A 17,862-nucleotide genomic window follows, 5' to 3' on the forward strand; every position below is an offset into this window, starting at 1 on the left:
GGAGTGCAGACAACCCATCTCACAGAGACAGCTGGAATGGTTTGGGAGTGGTTAATGTGAGTGTTGCACAGTGTGGAAAATGGTAGTTACTTCAGCTGCTGTTACCTTATCTGTGTTGGAATCTTGTTTGGGTTTCAGTAGGAATGTATCCATAGACTGGAAAGCCTCCTTTTGAGCAACACGTTTCTTGTGAGTCTCGCATTGTTTGTGTCGTTTCACGTCGTATTCACCTCAATGTGAAACTGAAAACTGACTCTGGCAAATGTCGCAAAAAATTCTCTTGAGAATCGCCTTGCACTGGCTTCACCCACGGATAGTTTCCCAGTCCTTGTTGTAGCTGCATGATGCAGCCTGCATCTCCTTTTCTTTGCTGCTGTCGCAGTTTCCTCCCTTTCCTCCTTCATGTTTCATAATATTCCCCGTCAAATCTGCAGCATTCGGTGGGCCTAACGTGCATTTGATCCCAGCCCCCGTGTACTCCAGTTTGATTGACATGATGACATCAGACACAGCCCGCCCCCTCTCCTTCTCCACATAACCAATTCATAAAACCCACATTTTATAAACGCGCATGTGAAAACTGGAGACTGCCAATCAAAATGTGGGACAACGTCTCAATTTGCGGGACGCGTGAAAAACCGTGAAAATGCGGGACAGTCCCGCACAAATCGGGACATATGGTCACCCTAGGTCAGCACCTCTCCAACACTGCCATGTGTTTCATCATTTAAATATTAAACATACTTCAACTTCAACTTTATTGATAGGAAGGAAATTTGGTTTGCAGCAGGCACACTGCAAGACAAAAGACACTGACAATAACAAGCATCATAATATGCTATAATACACAGTAGCGGAGGGTACACCGGGGCAGAGGGTGCACCTGCCCCGGGCCCACTCCACAGTGAGCCCCCATCAAATTTTTTTTTTTTGTTGCAGGCCAGGCCAGGCCAGGCCACCAGGCATCGGCCCGACGTGCCTGATTATGCAGTCCGTGCCTGTCTGTGTGTGAGAGGGAGACAGGGGCAGACAGGGTGTTGTCTGTGACAGCCTGTCGCTGTCCATCTGCGGTGGTGCTGAACCGAGGGCTGTGCCTCGGTGCTGAAACATCTGAAGAGGCCTGGCTGGCAACCTGTGTTTTTCTTTTTCTTCTTCAGAACAAGCTTGTCTGTAAAGTGGCTTCACTGTAGGCTTTCTTGGACATAATATTACTTGGCTCAATGAGTGACAAATTGTGTTTTCGGATATAGGGGCTATCAGCTATTTTACAGTTGTGAAAAAATGACTTAAAATGACTTTATTTAATAAAGTCAGTGGTGTGAGTGTGAGAGGAATTCAATCAATAGACCATAACATTGGTGTGTTTAAAATGAGATTCCACTACATATGGCTAAAACAGATTCAAACATGCAAAAAAGGCAAATTTTTCAAGGCCGGCGGCGTGGGCCCCCCTAGAAGCTTCGCCCCCTCTCGGCTGATAGGGTCGCTCCGCCCCTGATAATACAATAACTCGGAGAGCGGTCAGCTCAAGTAAAAAATGAGGACACTGCCTCCAAATAGAACCACAACATCACAAATGGCAACCATGCCAGATCCCAACGTATAGTGCAACATAAAATACTACATCAACTCAGTAAGGTGCTCTGCTGATTATGCAGAAGCAATGTAGAAAGTGATAGGTGAGAATGATAAAAAAAACAATTTAAGATTGTGTCTTAAATGTGTGGTGTGTGTGTGCATCACACTGTGTTAATCTGGGCCTGGATAGGCAATATGAGTATCCAGTGTGTAAATCACCTCAGGGCTACCTGGGAACAGGAACTGGGTGAGCACCTCTCAGATTATGTCTGGGATAGGTTGCTGGAACAGGTGCATTCCTGCATGTCATGTAGTAGGTATGGACTTATTCAGTTTAAGGTTGTCCACCGTCTCTACTTTACTAAAAAAAAAAACTGGTTAAGATCTGAACACCAACCCCATTTGTGATAGGTGTAAATGTGAACCAGCCATTCTGGGTGTCAGTTTTTAAGTCCCTAATTAAGTGACATCTATAATATTTCCATTGAGCCACACGTTATTATTGGTTTATTTAGTGCGAGACCTGAAGATTCTGAGTGGTCATCAGATATGTATAATGTAGTTTATTTTACAACCCTGCTGGCACGTTGTCTCATTCATCTCTTGAAGCCCACAACCTCTGAGGAGAGGAGGAGCCTAAATAGCAGGCTTAAAAAAAGACAATCTTATGTAACACTGGTGAAGTTGAAAACAAGCCTGGACCTTGACCTCTTCCAGTTAGCAAATATTTAACCAATTCATGCAGATTTGATTTGTGAAGATTTTGACTTGTAGATGGAAAATATTGAGCCATTACTCCAGTGTTTATGAACATTACAAATGTAAGCAAACAGTTTACAACCTCAAAATACATAAATTTAGCTGCACACATGCAAAAATGCACGCACGCACGCACGCACGCACACACTACACAAACACACACACACACACACACACACACACACACACACACACACACACACACACACACACAAATGACACTACCCCAACACGCCTTCTTAAGAAATTGACCAGATGAGTCGAGCACCACTCGTACTAGAACTTAACAAACAGTTGGCGTGTCCTGCTCCTGAAAAAAGACCAAATGGAAACATTATATGACGTAATAGCCCTGGAATGGATGGATGCGTGGAGTGTTCTGATATTTGTGTGTGTTTTCTTGTTGTTTGCTGATGTTTTGAAGAACAGAGCCCCGAGAAACTTTCCTCCTGGACCATGGTCTCTTCCTCTGATTGGTGACCTTCATCGCATCAAACCCAAGGAACTACACCTGGATTTAACCAAGGTATGAGTGGGCATGCATTATAAAATAGATCAAACAGATCATTTCAGCAGGGCCGTGTACCTCTATTGGCTACCTTCAAAACAAATATTTTAATTATGTTTTTTTTTGCTGGCTTTAGTAAATACATAAATGCGTCCTTTGACTGTAGGGTAGTAAATGTAACTTAGTGACAGGCATAATCATCACGTATGACTCTGGGTCGGGAAGGGGGGGCCTGCTCTTGTGCCCCTGGGTCTGTGCCTGGTTGGCCCATTCGGTATTCTATCCATCTAAGCAATTGTCAACTATACATTCAGAGTGACCCAGACAAATGTGCTCAGTAAGACAATTTTGTAGTATTCCAAAAGTAATCCAGTATTTAGAATATGTTACTTAACTTGAGTAATCTAATAGAATATGTTGCAAATTACATGTTAGGGCATGTATTCAGTAATCTGTAGTGGAATACATTTGAAAAGTAACCCTTACAACATTGCCAGTATACAGGGCTGGATCTACCATATGGGCAACCTGGACAGGTGCCCTCAGTGTGAAGGGGCCCTAAAAAAAACAAAAAACAGCGACCTACATCAACATCAGACTTTCGTCACTTTCAAGACCGCTGGTGGTTGCCTTACCCTGACGAGACAGGGTACTGTTGTCACATTAAACATGTGACTAGATCGCCTTGCCCGCGCAATGTTGATTTCTAATGAGATTATCTGAAGGGTTCCTAACTGAACAGGAGAATTTGACAAGTTACAGTAGGAGTGAGAACAATCTGATCACAAATCCCAAAATCAGTGGTGGATTTGGCAATGAATGCATGGCACCCAACATTCATGGAGTATAACCCACATTTCCAGCATATCACTACTTAACCTTGGCGTTATACTATCTAACATTATTCCTTTCATATTCCTCATCGACCCCATTTTCCCAGTGAGCTCTACAAAGCTCTAAAATGTGAACAGGCCGCTCAATGTTGGACCACAATCTGCTGTTTCAGTTTGCAGTGAAATATGGAAACCCACAATCTGCTGTTTTTCTCTCAGTTTGCAGAGAAATATGGAAACCCTTTCAGCCTTCGACTCTTTGGAGGAAGGATTGTGATAATCAATGGATACAAGCTTGTCAGAGAAGCCTTGGTGGAAAGAGGGGAGGATTACACAGAACGCCCTGACATACCGCTGTTTCGTGAGATGTTTGGGAATAAAGGTATAGTGCGCATAGTAATGTCTGTGCATGTCTAGGAAAACAGTTGCCTTGCCTTTGAGGCCATCTCAAGAGTACTGTTGCATATTAACACCTCTTTTGTGCAATGAAAGGGGATGAAAAGCCTAAACACTGTTGCTTTCAGTCAGTTCCAGTTGCTTTCAGTCTATATGCTGTTTTATGTTGCCAACAGGTATAGTGATGTCAAATGGCTATCAGTGGAAGCTGCAGCGGAGATTTGCTCTCCATACACTCAGGAACTTTGGTGTGGGCAAGAAGACCCTCGAACCATCCATCCAGCAGGAGTGCCACTATCTGAATGAGGCCATCGCTCATCAGCAAGGTACTAACTAGAGGAACATTGAGGAGGGGGTGGACCCCCGAGTCTGGAATTTGTGTGATATTCTGTGAGAGGCAGTAATGTGCCGCAAGGCTTCCAGTCTGCCGGCAATCCATTCGAAGAAGAAGTAGGATCTATATTTTACAAATCTTTAAACCTATCGCAAACAGATATTTGTAATAATCTGAGAATCATCTGGCAGAGGGACTTGGGGTGTGATATCAGTGAGGAAGAATGGTTAAAGATATTAGCGAATACGGGGAAATATATAAAGGAGGCGAGGGGGAAATTTACTCAATATAAGTTAATACACAGGTTTTATTTTACGCCCTCTAAGCTTCACAGGATGAGTTTGATGGCCAATAATTTATGTTGGAAATGTCAGGCAGAGACGGGAACGTTTCTACATCCAATATGGGAGTGATGCAAACTGGTTTACCCGTTTTGGGAAAACGTAATAGAATACATAGGGAAATGGTTGGGTTCGGAGGTGCCTGTGTCACCAAGGTTATGCCTGTTGGGGGACCAAACAGAAGTGCCAAATATATCGAAGTACGACTTTGCAGTGATAAATGTAGGCGTGGTCACGGCTGCCAGAATGATTCTCAGATTATGGAAAAGTACATCCTCTCCAGATTTAAAAAAGTGGGTAGAATTCATGTTAGAAATAGTATCATATGAACACATGTTGGCAAGAGTCAATGATAGAAATGAGGATTTCAAAATTGCATGGGACCGCTTCTTTGCTCATAGCACGACTGGGACACTGTGATGTGGCTATATTATATTATATTGCTTAAATTATTTTATTTTTTCTTGTGAATATATCATGAAACCAAGTATGTTAATTTATTACAGGCCTGGAAATGTATAAGTGAAAGTAAAAATGTTTGTTTATGTTTATGCTGTCTATGTGTGTAAATAAATAAAAACTTTATTTACAAAAAAAAGAAAAAAAAGAAGAAGAAGTAGGGAGAAGAGGACAAGGGTAAGTTAAGGGGGAAAGGAAATTGAGCGTGCATAGCGTGCAAGATTTCTAGTGTATAAAAAGCCAGTTTCACAAGTGAGAGTTAACGGTACTTTATCAAGACGCTTCCATAAGGGGACCAGACAAGTGGACCCACTGTCTGCACTCATTCACTCTATGTATGGAACCACTTGCTGAAGCAATTAGACAGCAAGATCAAACAAAGGGGCTAACTATAGGATCTGCAAATGATAAATGTGTGTGCACACTATCCTTTTAAACAAAATAAACTAAACTAAACTAGGTCAGGAATGTCACAAATTAGCCCTGTATGCCGATGATGTCATCTTATATCTTACCTCTCCTTAACTCCTAGAACTTGTGAAAACAATAAAAGAATATAGTGATCATTCAGGATCTAAAATTAATGAAAGTAAATGTGAGTCTATATACTGTAGGCAAACAATTGACAAGTGAGTGTAAAGGAAACCTCGGGTTTAAATGCAACCAAAGTACAATAAAATACTTGAGTAAGAATAAGGAATAAGTATTGACAATGATTTTAAGGGATAGTTCACATTTTTTAAAGTCTAGCCGTATTTGGTACTTACCAGTGATGATGTTGATTGGTAGAGTTCTTTCTCAGCACAATCCATGCTGTTCCTCATAGTAGCTCTGGAAGTTTGTGCAAAAACGAATGCAAGGTCAATGGGGTGACCTGTATGTACAAGCTGACTGAGGCTCACTAAAATTTCATCCACAGTGCAAACAAAGTACATTTCAGTGAGCTTCAATCTTCCATCCAAATTCTTTATACAGTACTTCCAACACATGCCAAATCCCAAAATACCCATACACATAAACGGATACCCCATCACCACCACTGACTCTTTTAAATTCCTCTGAACGTACACGAGCAATAACCTGAAGTAGAACAACTAACAATGAACAACACAGCATTGCCAAAGCCCATCAACGACTTTACTTAATTCCGCCTTTGGCATTGCATTATCTGTTAATTTCTCAGGTGAGCCCTTCAATGTCCAGCTGCTGCTAAACAATGCGGTATCCAACATCATCTGCTGCTTGGTGTTTGGTGATCGCTTTGAGTACAGTGACAAGCAGTACCAGTTGATCCTTCAGGACTTGAATGAGGTGGTGGAATTACAAGGAGGGGCATTGGCACAGGTGAGTCTCTAAGTTACAGGGAAAGCAAGGCAAGGCAAGTTTATTTATATAGCACATTTTGTACACAAAGACAATAGAAGGTGCACAAGGTATAAGGTGCACAATGTACGGTATAATGGCTCATTTCCACCACATATAACAGCACAGTACAGCTCTACTCGACCTGGTCTTACTCGTCTCTACTTGATATAGACTCTGTTTCCATAGCAAGTTTACTCGCCTCCGCCCACACCTGGTCGTCATAGCGACCGCATATCTGCCCTCCGCCCATAGCCGAAGTAGGCTATAACGTATAACCTTAAAATTAAATCCATACACAGAACTTTTAAACTGTTTATGAAATACTGGTGCCTCTAAATGACCTACAGTGTACATGGGCAAATGTGACAATTGGCTAGGAGAATGGATATCACTTTGTTGTTACTCAAACTCACATGCATGCACTGCGCGGGGGACGGGAGTTGCGCTACAGGGAGAAGGGAAGCCTCTACCCCGGCGGCCTCTCACCAATTCTGCCTGACCAATCAGTCGTCTGCAGTGTTTTCACGTCACGGTATGGTACCGGGTTCACAGCGCTGGATCCTCAACAAAGCATGGACCAAAACTAGCACGACTCAACCCCGACTCAACCCGGGCTGTCCACGTTTTTGATCGGTGGAATGAGACAAAAAAGCGAGACGAGCTGGGCGGGGCCGCGCTGATACCAGCGGTGGAAATGGGCCATAAGATATCGAAGGGCACCAGCTAGCCGAGGGAATCGTATTGACGGGCTAATATGATGTGTGCAGAGTGGTCTGTGGGAAGCTAATGGTTCTGAGATTGTGTGATGATAGTGTCAGATGGACAGTGCCAAGGAAGCACCAGTGCCGACTCCTGAACATGGCTCGGCCTGCACTATCTGGACCTTGCACTGTCAGACCAGCGGTTGAGGGATTTTTTTTTTTTTTTATTGAATGTGAAAAGGGCTCGTACACAGAGTATGGTAAAAAAAAAGGCGTTTCAGTTCTCAGCACCGATGGCATGGAATGAGCTCCAGAAGGACCTGAAATTGCAGGAGCTGGTCTCATTAAATGTTTTTAAAACAATGGTTAAAGGTAGGGAGGACGGTGAAAGTTGCAACTGTTTTTTTTCTTCATAGTTTAACTTGCTTTTATGAATCACTGAATGTGTGTGTACCATGTAGTGTTGTAATGTTATGAGATGTGTAATTGTATGCTGCTTTTCTTGGCCAGGTCCCTCTTGAAAAAGAGATTCTTAATCTCAATGAGGCTAAACTGGATAAATAAAGGTAAAAAAAAAAAAAAAAAAATGGCTGACACATGGTGGGTGATGGCTTGCCCACTGGTGCAGCTCAAAATCCCCTCCTGCCAGGAGTGCTTGCAGCTTGTCTACCAGGGTCCTTGCTTCCTCTTCTGATGACCCTGTAGGTTGTTCACATACGAGTTGAGAATTGAGAGAGACAGCCACTTCAACGGCACAAGAGAATCTACCTGTGTAATTTATTCTAATGTGTAATTTGAACAAACAAATTCCTCAACACACATTTAGCCAGAAATACTTCACTTAGAGATGGGCTGGGTGGTGGGGGTCACAGTGGCAGCGCTGTCGCCTCACAGCTAGAAGGTCCTGGGTTCGATTCCCACTTGGGACACTGTGAGCGCTGAAGGAGCTGTGCCCATCCACATGCCCTCAAGTGCCCACCGCCCGGGTGGGGTCGTCAAAAGGGCCCCCCCCGTGCGGAGCCTGCATGCTGCCCCCTGGAAGCCTCCCCCATATAGGAACCCCTCACCAAAACATGCAATATCCTGGATTGCACCGCTGAAGTGGTGCCTCCTCTGGTCATTCTGGGCGCCCTTTCGGAGGGAGGGGAACTCGTTGGAATAGCGTGATCCTCTCACGTGCTATGTCCTACCGGTGAAGTTTCCCCTGTCAGGTGGAAAGAAGCAGCTGGCTACTGCCCATGTCTCGGAGGAAGCATGGAGCCAGTTTTGGCTCTTCCCAGATCGGCAGAGGGTGGAGCAGCAACCAGGATAAATAAATTAAAATGAGCACTAATTAGCACTGGAAAAAATATTAAGAAGAGAGATGGGCTGGGTGCAAGCGCGGACTGCATAATCGGGCACGTCGGGCAAATGCCCGGTGGCCTGGCCTGGCCTGGCCTGCAAAAAAAAAAAAAAAAAAAATTGGTGCCCGCAGTCAGGCCACTCACTGAACAGCAGGCCAGGCGCCGCCTACTGGTTTACTTTATACAGGGTTAAAATTGGTGTATCTCATTGTAAAATTGGACTCGGCCCAAATTGGGCTTCAAACGGCCCAAATCTGGCTTCAAACGGCCCAAATTGCGCTTCAAAAGGCCCAAATTGGGCTTCAAACGGCCCAAATCTGGCTTCAAATGACCCAAATTGGGCTTCAAACGGCCCAAATTGGGCTTCAAACGGCCCCAATTTTTCGCCGGCGACGCGGCACGCGCATCAGCCCCTATCGGCCTGGCCTGCTTGGTATCTAATGCCCAGCCTGAATTATGATCCCAGTCCGCCCCTGGCTGGGTGGACTGACAGACATTATCCAAGAGGTTGACTTTAGTAACTTTACGAACATGGTCCATTTTCCATTCAGTGTGACAGTAGTGGCTACTGAATATAGGCAACTACCAGATATGTTAGAGTTCTTCATCACAAATCTGTCACAAGTCTGAGGCTGAAGGTGATGTTGAACCTGATCATCCTGTGCCCTAAAAGAATTGATGGAACGAAAGGGTGGACAGCAGCTACATGTTATGAATCTATCTGAAAGCCTGATATTGTCAAGAATAAGATGGACTATCTGTCTGTGTGTTTGCTCTGTAGCTTTACAACATGCTGCCCTGGCTGATGAAGTGGCTCCCTGGAGATCACCAGAGGATATTCTTTCTGACAAATAAGCTGGTTGCCTTTGCGAAAACTAAGATCAAAGAACACAGAGAAGACTATGACCCCTCATCGCCAAGAGACTACATTGACTGCTTCCTCTCAGAAATGGGAGAGGTGTGTGTGCATTTGCCAGCGTGTGAGGAAATGTATTGGGCTTAAAATAGTGTGTTTGTCCTCTGTGCATTTTCTAATGAAATGGTTCTGAATGTTGACAAGCCACTGATTCTGCCAGTTGTTAATTTTGGTGTGTTGTCAGCAGAAGGAGGATCCAGATTCTGGGTTTGATCTGGAGAATTTGGCTTTTTGCACCCTGGACCTGTTAGGTGGTGGAACTGAGACCACAACCACTACTCTATACTGGGGACTGCTTTACATGATCTACTACCCACACATACAAGGTTGTGTGTGTGTGTGTGTGTGTGTGTGTGTGTGTGTGTGTGTGTGTGTGTGTGTGTGTGTGTGTGTGTGTGCGTGCGTGTGTGCGTGCGTGCGTGCGTGCGTGCGTGCGTGCGTGCGTGCGTGCCTGCCTGCCTGCGTGCGTGCCAGGCCCGGTTTTACAGGGGTGCAAAAGCACGCATTGCACCCTTATTTTAATTGTCTGCATGCTCAGTTGAAAAGAGTGGTAAAATGTTTGTTTTTTTATATATAAATGCTGCAGCTGCACACTTACTGTTTAAACTTGAATAATAATTGTTGTTTTTCTTTGTTCTTTAAAGTGAATTTATGGCTTTTTGGCACCTACATGTAACCTTTTAAGGTTGAGATAATTGTATTGTCATTATATGGTCCAAATATTTCAGTAAAACACTTGAAACATTTTAAATATTCTTGCTTGGCTGGTATCATTCTACTTGAAATGATGGTAAAATGCATTATTTTTAGTAAAATAACATGTCACATTTTTCGGGCGGCCCGTGCATGTGCACCCCTTCCTATCTAGGATGCATCCCTAGTCATCTTGTTCTGGAACCGGCCCCGGTGCGTGCGTGTGTGTGTTAGAGAGAGTGAGTGTAGGGTGGCAGGTTCAATATTGCGTGTGGCTGTCATTAGTCTCGCTTGCCAGACTCTCCGTTTCGAAGCCCGACCCGACCAATTAGCAGAAATTGTCACCCAGAACCCGGGCTGGGTTGAGTCCCATCGGGCTCGGGCTGGAACTGAGAACTCTAACCAAAAGTACCAAGTAAGCTTGCTTTATTGCACAATCCAAATCTTCGTAAAAACGTGCCATTTTCAGGGTGTATAGCAAAAAGCTAGCATTGTTGTTTCACAGCGGCGGAGGCATTTGAGATCAACAGATTTGACATGCAGGGAGCAGTCGGAGCCAATGGCAGAGCTTGCAGGGAGCGGAAAAGGATTTTCTTCCGCTGCCAATGGTCGACTCGGCACCATTGGCAGAGCTTAGTCCAGCAGCCTGCATCCGTCAAGTCAGACTAGGCTGTCATAGACTTAATTTTCTCCACAGCCATGTATGATGGACACCAAATCAGACATTGTTTCCTGTTCTTTCTATGTGCAGAGAGGGTCCAGGCTGAGATCGATACTGTAGTTGGTTCATCCAGGCAGCCCTCTGTGACCGACAGAGAAGACATGCCCTATACTGACGCAGTCATCCATGAGATCCAGAGAAAGGGAAACATCTTGCCATTGAATGTGGCCCATGCGGCAACCAAGAACACCACGCTGGGCAAGTACACCATCCCAAAGGTAAATGATTCACCTGTGAGAAAGAAGGTGATAAGGATTGTTGTCTAGGGCCGTTTCTCAATACCAAGAATGCATTCTTGTTCTTGTGTTCTTGGGGAGAACATTCTTGCTAGTCGTTCTTGGAAGAATGAACTTGCGAGGTCACAAGCACACATGACGCTATTGGCAGTTTGAGACTGCGTTCTTGAGGGTATTGCGCAATACCAGCTCAGAGGCCGCCTGCAGTACTACACAAATAAAAAGCTCAGCTGATGTAGATGCAGCCAATTGTGCTCTGGAACTTTTTGCCATTTTTCGCCATAAATGTTCGTAAAGTGGCACTTATTTTAGTGATGAAATAAAACTTTAAATTGTAAAAAACTTCCCGGAGCTTATGGCGTCTTCTCTGCTGCATTCTGCCTCCACTTATGCCGAAATGAATGCTGGGATATGTGCCTTGCCAAGTTGACACAAGTCACCACCCAGAGCATCTTGGTAAAGTGGGCATGTCAAGAACACATCCGGGAATTTTAATCGTTCTTGGCGAAATGTGAACTTTGTATTGGAACAGTACTTGGGCTGCGACTGATGACGTTTCACAGGGACACAAGAACGCAAGAACACACTACCCACATCATCAAATCTCATGCGTTTTAGAAGCTACAGTATGTCGGGCCGACTTTAGCGTAGAACACGGTGGGGGAAATGACGTTAGCAAACAAACATGCTCGCGTTAAACATGCCAAACACAAACAAGCCGTGGAAGCACAGAGGGGAACTGCTAACAAATAGCCTATTCACGTTCCTCATGAGAGGTGTGTCAAGGCAAATGGCCATATAGTCGCCAAGAACATCTTTTTAATTTTTTGTGATGTGAATTTTAGATGCTGAGTTTTGATCACATCCTGTGTACATTTTGTATGTTTGTTTAATTTAATTGTATCAGTATTTTACTGTGAGCTATGAATTTAAGACTAATTTAAAAGTGGTTTACTTTACATCCTTGTATTTATTCTATTAATTTGTGGTGTAGGGTTATATAGGCCTACGGGGGCATTGAGGGTAGGTCATTCGGCGATACCACAGAAAATCTCCCTCTTTTTCACAGCCCAATGTTGGCAGGTATGGCGTTGTTAGTTTATTTCTCCATTGTTTTAATTATTGTTGTTTCTGAGACACTTTATAACCATCTTGTTTTGTAAACAGCAACATGTTGAGATTTGATTTGCTTTCTTGATTAATGCTCTAAACTCAGGGCACCATGATCGTGCCCATGCTGCACTCCGTTCTACATGATGAGTCTGTGTGGGAAACTCCACACTCTTTCAACCCTCAACACTTCCTGGACCAGGATGGCAAATTTAGGAAGAGAGAGGCCTTCCTTCCTTTTTCAGCCGGTCAGTAGTTTCAGCCAAAAGTCAATTACATGCTGTTTTAACCAAGTGATGATGATGATGATGATAATAATAATAATAATAAATCATATTTTTGTGATTGTTTTATTCATTTCAGTTCTATGGTGGATCCTTACACTTAAAACCCTGTGCACTCTGAGTTAAACCTAAATTCCCCCTTAAGTAGCTTCAAAGTTAGAAAATACATATTTCCATACTGTTTTGACAATGTCACATACTGTATATCCCATCTGCTTGTTGCAACGCTTCATTGAAGTTCTAGCACGCTTATATTGAGTGAAAAACTCAAGATTTTTTATGGCTCTACCATTAGGCTACATACAATGGGGGAATCTAGATGTTTTGTTCATTTTGTGAGGTTTCATACCAAATTTCAATCAGAAGGCCGCCATATTTGCATCACCTGATCAGCCCGTGGGCCGTGACGTCAGTCAAGTTTAAGTATGACATCAGTTATGACGTCAGTTCATCCTAATGTATATAGCGAGGGTTCTACGTCACCTCCCTCTCTGGCGGATCATAGCAGCAGCCGGCATCACGGCTGTTCATCATCTCCTCTGAAGCTGTCGTTTCGCCTCACCCACCTCCCCAGTCCACCACCAATGAGTCTTGACTCCCAAAGAATCCCCCACGGGGGGGGGGGGGGTTGAAAATAAAGTTCTGTTTGAACAAAGTTTGGCCATGAATTGTATATTTATAATGGTGGTCCATTATGAATTGATATGGCCCAAGGCTGGGGGGATGCATTTTGCTTTTGTAGAATCTTATTGGATCCTATTGAAACATTTGTGAATCAAATTGAACTAGAGTACGGTACGGTATTATGTCTTCCCAGGTAAGCGTGCATGTCCTGGGGAACAACTGGCCAGAATGGAGTTATTCCTCTTCTTCACCTCCCTCCTCCAGAGGTTCTCATTCTCTGCACCCAGTGGAGAGGAGCCCAGTCTGGACTTCAAGTTGGGAGTCATTCACTGTCCCAAACCTTATCGCCTCTGTGCTACACCAAGATAAACCACTCTGACCTGCTCTACCCCCATGCTTAACAAAGAAATAAGAGAAATGGTGCAGTATACCCTTGTGCAGCATGAAGATTCAAAATCTGAATTTTTCTTTTTATTGCCAACTGTATAGCAGAGTGGTTCTGTCTGTCATGATAAATTAACAAATGCTCATCAGAGATTCTGATCAACATAATACATTTTATTTATAGGCATTGTTTTTCATAGTCATTACCTATGTTATACTTTGCAAAGATCTATTACATGTATGTCTGTCTTTCTAATCTATGTCAACATCATAATAATAATAATAATAATACATTCAATTTATATAGCGCTTTTCTAAGTGCTCAAAGTCACTTTACACGCAGTAAAATCATGTAATAGATACATTTAGGACATTAAAATAGAAAAAAAAACGCAACAACGGGTAAACTTGCTGCCTGCAGTTTCCCGACTGCAAGTTAGCTAAGCTAATGTTAGCTACTTTGAGGTTAGCACAGACGATTTCAGCTTACCATTCATAAATCCATATCGCTGTCCCTGGGTGCGAGCGCTGTTTGAACACAGCCTAATCAAGGAAACGTTTAGAACATCGGTGAAGCGCCCGTGATGATATACTAAAACAGCACGGCTCTTGTCCAATCAAATTGCTCGGCCGGAACTAACTGTTGTATGAATACATTTATAAAACAGCTCTCTCAAATCAAGCAATCTGATTGGTTCACACAGCTGCGGTATATTTAGCGTATAGCACAGCTTAGAGCCGCATCCCCGAAACACTCCGCCTCTCTCCACCTCTGAGAAAACAAATGATAGCTAAAACTCTATATAAGGATTTTTCAACACATCTATGGAGAAAATAATTGGGGAATTAGGGTTAGGGTTAATTATGATGTTATGAAACGGGAGCTGAGAAAAAGTGGGTGGTCACTGTTGAGCTCTATTGAGATGGGATCTCTGTCCTCCAGAGCAAAACCTGCCTGTGAGTAATTTGCGGTGGCAGCAAATCTGTAGGAAAGTGTCAACATGGCAGGTGTAAGATTGCCAGCGATACTATTACTGTTCCGCCTGATCCTACTTTTTCTCTGTCGACGAAGGGGTCATTTTCAACGTTTTTCTGTTATGAGCGAACTAGTCTCTCCCCAGACTCAAATATTACATTGAATCGCTGCACTCCGCATACTACATACTGTAAGTGAGTCTGTGCCAGTTAACAGCCACTGCTGGTTTTGAAGGCGGGTTGAGATTGAATGAGTGACAGGTCGTAGCACCGATGAGAGAGCAAATGGGCTGCGCCTCCCGTGTTGTCTGATCGCAAAGTCGTTACTGATTGGAGAGGACTGAAGCCATCACTGGCATATGACTGGCCAAGTGAACGGTTCCCTCCCATAACCAGCCCTCTGAGGGAAAGTGTCCCAGACCCAGAGAGAGCTCTGCAACATGCTGCAACGTAGTGTATCAGCGTAAGAACTCTCATGGGTCTGGCGTCGAGACTAGGAGCGAACAGAAAGACTGACCCGGTGAATGAGTGACACAACAGAGCGAGGCGAACAGGCACTGCACTAGTGATGACAATCTTGCAAATCTTGCCCTCTGGCAAAAATCACAGTCTGAATGCTGTGGTGGTCATGCAGACACGTGCTTGTTGGAAAGCTTTGTGAGGATCCATTCCCACATTAGGTGGATTAATGATGTCATGTTTCATTTAAAAATGTAAAAGATCAAGTTCACTTTGAGAGGAAGAACGGAAAGTTTCTGGAAAACATGGTCCCCTTTTCTTACCTATTGAAAGTGTATAGAGGTGGGAGGGTTGACTTTTGGAGCAGACTATTGAGTTGGTGTTGGAGTTTACAGCGTGCCTCATTTTTTAATGTTGATGTATTTTATTTAAATTTATATTTCTTTTCCTGGATTTTCTTCCCTTTTGATATGAGGATATTGAGGTCAGATGTGTGGTTGGGGGGGGGGGGGGGGGGTTAATGTTATTTTGTTGTTAATCTCATTGTTATTGTCAAGTGCCTATTTGGAAAAATGACAATAAACAGATATTAAAAAAAGAATGAATTAGCTTTTCTGCTAAAGTCAATGAACAACAGCCTGGCGTGAGTTTTTGCCCCCTCATGGTGCGGCGATACAGGAAATGCAATAGAGTAGTAGCATCATCTACACCTCTGCCAGACCTGTATTCAAATAGCAGGGGATCAAGGAATTTCTCCACCTGCTTTAGAACCTCTTCTTTAATGAGCTTTTCTAGAGATTTCATGATTAAAGAAGTCAAAGCAACATGCCTGCAGTCATTTAATGTCCTAATGAGGGGAATTCGAAGCAGTTCAGCACCGCCCAATTCAAAGCTGCCTCACGAAAAAGTTTAAATATTGAAATGCCGATATTTAGGATTTGGGTTGAAACTAATGTCTCAAACTTTTCGATGCTTATAATTACCGGTACTCACATAAGACCCTAAATTACATAGTTAGACATTTTTTTTTATTTAGTTTTCCAGGGTCTTTAATGCATTGATATTATCAGTAAAATCACGATTGTCAAATCTGAAATAAAAATTATTTAGCTCATTAGCCAACTGTTCATCTGAATTAAAACCAGACATGGAGATGTGCTTATGGCCTTTATCATTAGACCCAGTCATAGATTCCATGCTTCCCTTAGGTTGTTGCTGCTCAGCTCAGCTTTAATTTTGTCTCTGTACCTGAGCTTGGGCTTTTTTTTTGACCTCATCTCCTTATTATAGCTCCCTTGACCTCAGACAGATTGCCCTCATTAAAAGCATTTTTCATCTGTTAGTTCATCAATATTGTCTGAGGATCCTGGAAACACAGACCAATCTGTGCAATCAATGCACCCCTGCAAGGGCAAGGGAGGAATCATCATTCCAGACCTTCACCTGTCTTTTGCGCACCTTCTCACTGTTTTGATTGATATAAAGATACACCTCCTCCCTGTGTTTTGATTGATATAAAGACACACCTCCTCCATGTTTTTGATTGATATAAAGACACACCTCCTCCCTGTGTTTTGATTGATATAAAGACACACCTCCTCCCTGTTTTTGATTGATATAAAGACACACCTCCTCCCTGTGTTTTGATTTATATAAAGACACACACCTCCTCCCTGTGTTTTGATTGATATAAAGATACACCTCCTCCCTGTTTTTGATTGATATAAAGACACACCTCCTCCCTGTGTTTTGATTTATATAAAGACACACACCTCCTCCCTGCGTTTTGATTTATATAAAGACACACCTCCTCCCTGTTTTTGATTGATATAAAGACACACCTCCTCCCTGTGTTTTGATTTATATAAAGACACACACCTCCTCCCTGTGTTTTGATTGATATAAAGATACACCTCCTCCCTGTTTTTGATTGATATAAAGACACACCTCCTCCCTGTGTTTTGATTTATATAAAGACACACACCTCCTCCCTGTGTTTTGATTTATATAAAGACACACCTCCTCCCTGTTTTTGATTGATATAAAGACACACCTCCTCCCTGTGTTTTGATTTATATAAAGACACACACCTCCTCCCTGCGTTTCGATTGATGTAAAGACACACCTCCTCCCTGCGTTTTGATTGATGTAAAGACACACCTCCTCCCTGTGTTATAAATTGATATAAAGACACACACCTCCTCCCTGTTTTTGATTGATATAAAGACACACCTCCTCCCTGTGTTTTGATTTATATAAAGACACACACCTCCTCCCTGTGTTTCGATTGATGTAAAGACACACACTTCCTCCCTATGTTTTGATTGATCTAAAGACACACACTTCCTCCCTATGTTTTGATTGATATAAAGACACACCTCCTCCCTGCGTTTCGATTGATGTAAAGACACACACTTCCTCCCTGTGTTTTGATTGATATAAAGACACACCTCCTCCCTGCGTTTTGATTGATGTAAAGCTGCACACCTCCTCCCTGTGATTTGATTGATTGATGTTAAGACACACCTCCTTCCTGAGTTTTGATTGATGTACACACCTCCTCCCTGTGATTTGATTGATGTAAAGACACACCTCCTCCCTGTGTTTTGTGTGTTACCTCACTGTCCCGATCCAGCCGTATGGGAGCTCCAAAGCCTTTATTTTATTAGACCAAAGACTCACTAAAAATATATTTAATTGGGACATCGACCATAGTCATCCCTGGGCAAATGAATTGAATTTTATTCGAACGATTTCTCATTTATTTTTCACAACAGGTTATTATGTGATACGTGATACCCATTTATCTGTCTAAAGATAAATGGTCTGTTGACATATGGTAT

The 17,862-nt window shown here is 43.1% G+C and overlaps 1 protein-coding gene across 1 annotated transcript; it reads left to right on the forward strand.

Annotated features, from left to right (window-relative positions):
• Positions 1–2,662: 2,662 nt before the first annotated feature.
• Positions 2,663–13,570, forward strand: LOC310771867 (cytochrome P450 2J2-like; the record flags this gene model as incomplete). The annotated part of the gene is made up of 9 exons (XM_083664374.1): positions 2,663–2,863; positions 3,898–4,060; positions 4,251–4,400; positions 6,392–6,552; positions 9,399–9,575; positions 9,721–9,859; positions 10,978–11,165; positions 12,400–12,541; positions 13,395–13,570. 9 exons carry the CDS (start codon positions 2,663–2,665, stop codon positions 13,568–13,570), a joined length of 1,497 nt encoding a protein of 498 aa, XP_083520500.1.
• Positions 13,571–17,862: the final 4,292 nt, after the last annotated feature.

The sequence above is a fragment of the Poromitra crassiceps genome, assembly GCF_964638095.1.
Source record: "Poromitra crassiceps genome assembly, contig: HAP1_SCAFFOLD_1408, whole genome shotgun sequence".
Lineage (NCBI taxonomy): Eukaryota > Metazoa > Chordata > Actinopteri > Beryciformes > Melamphaidae > Poromitra > Poromitra crassiceps.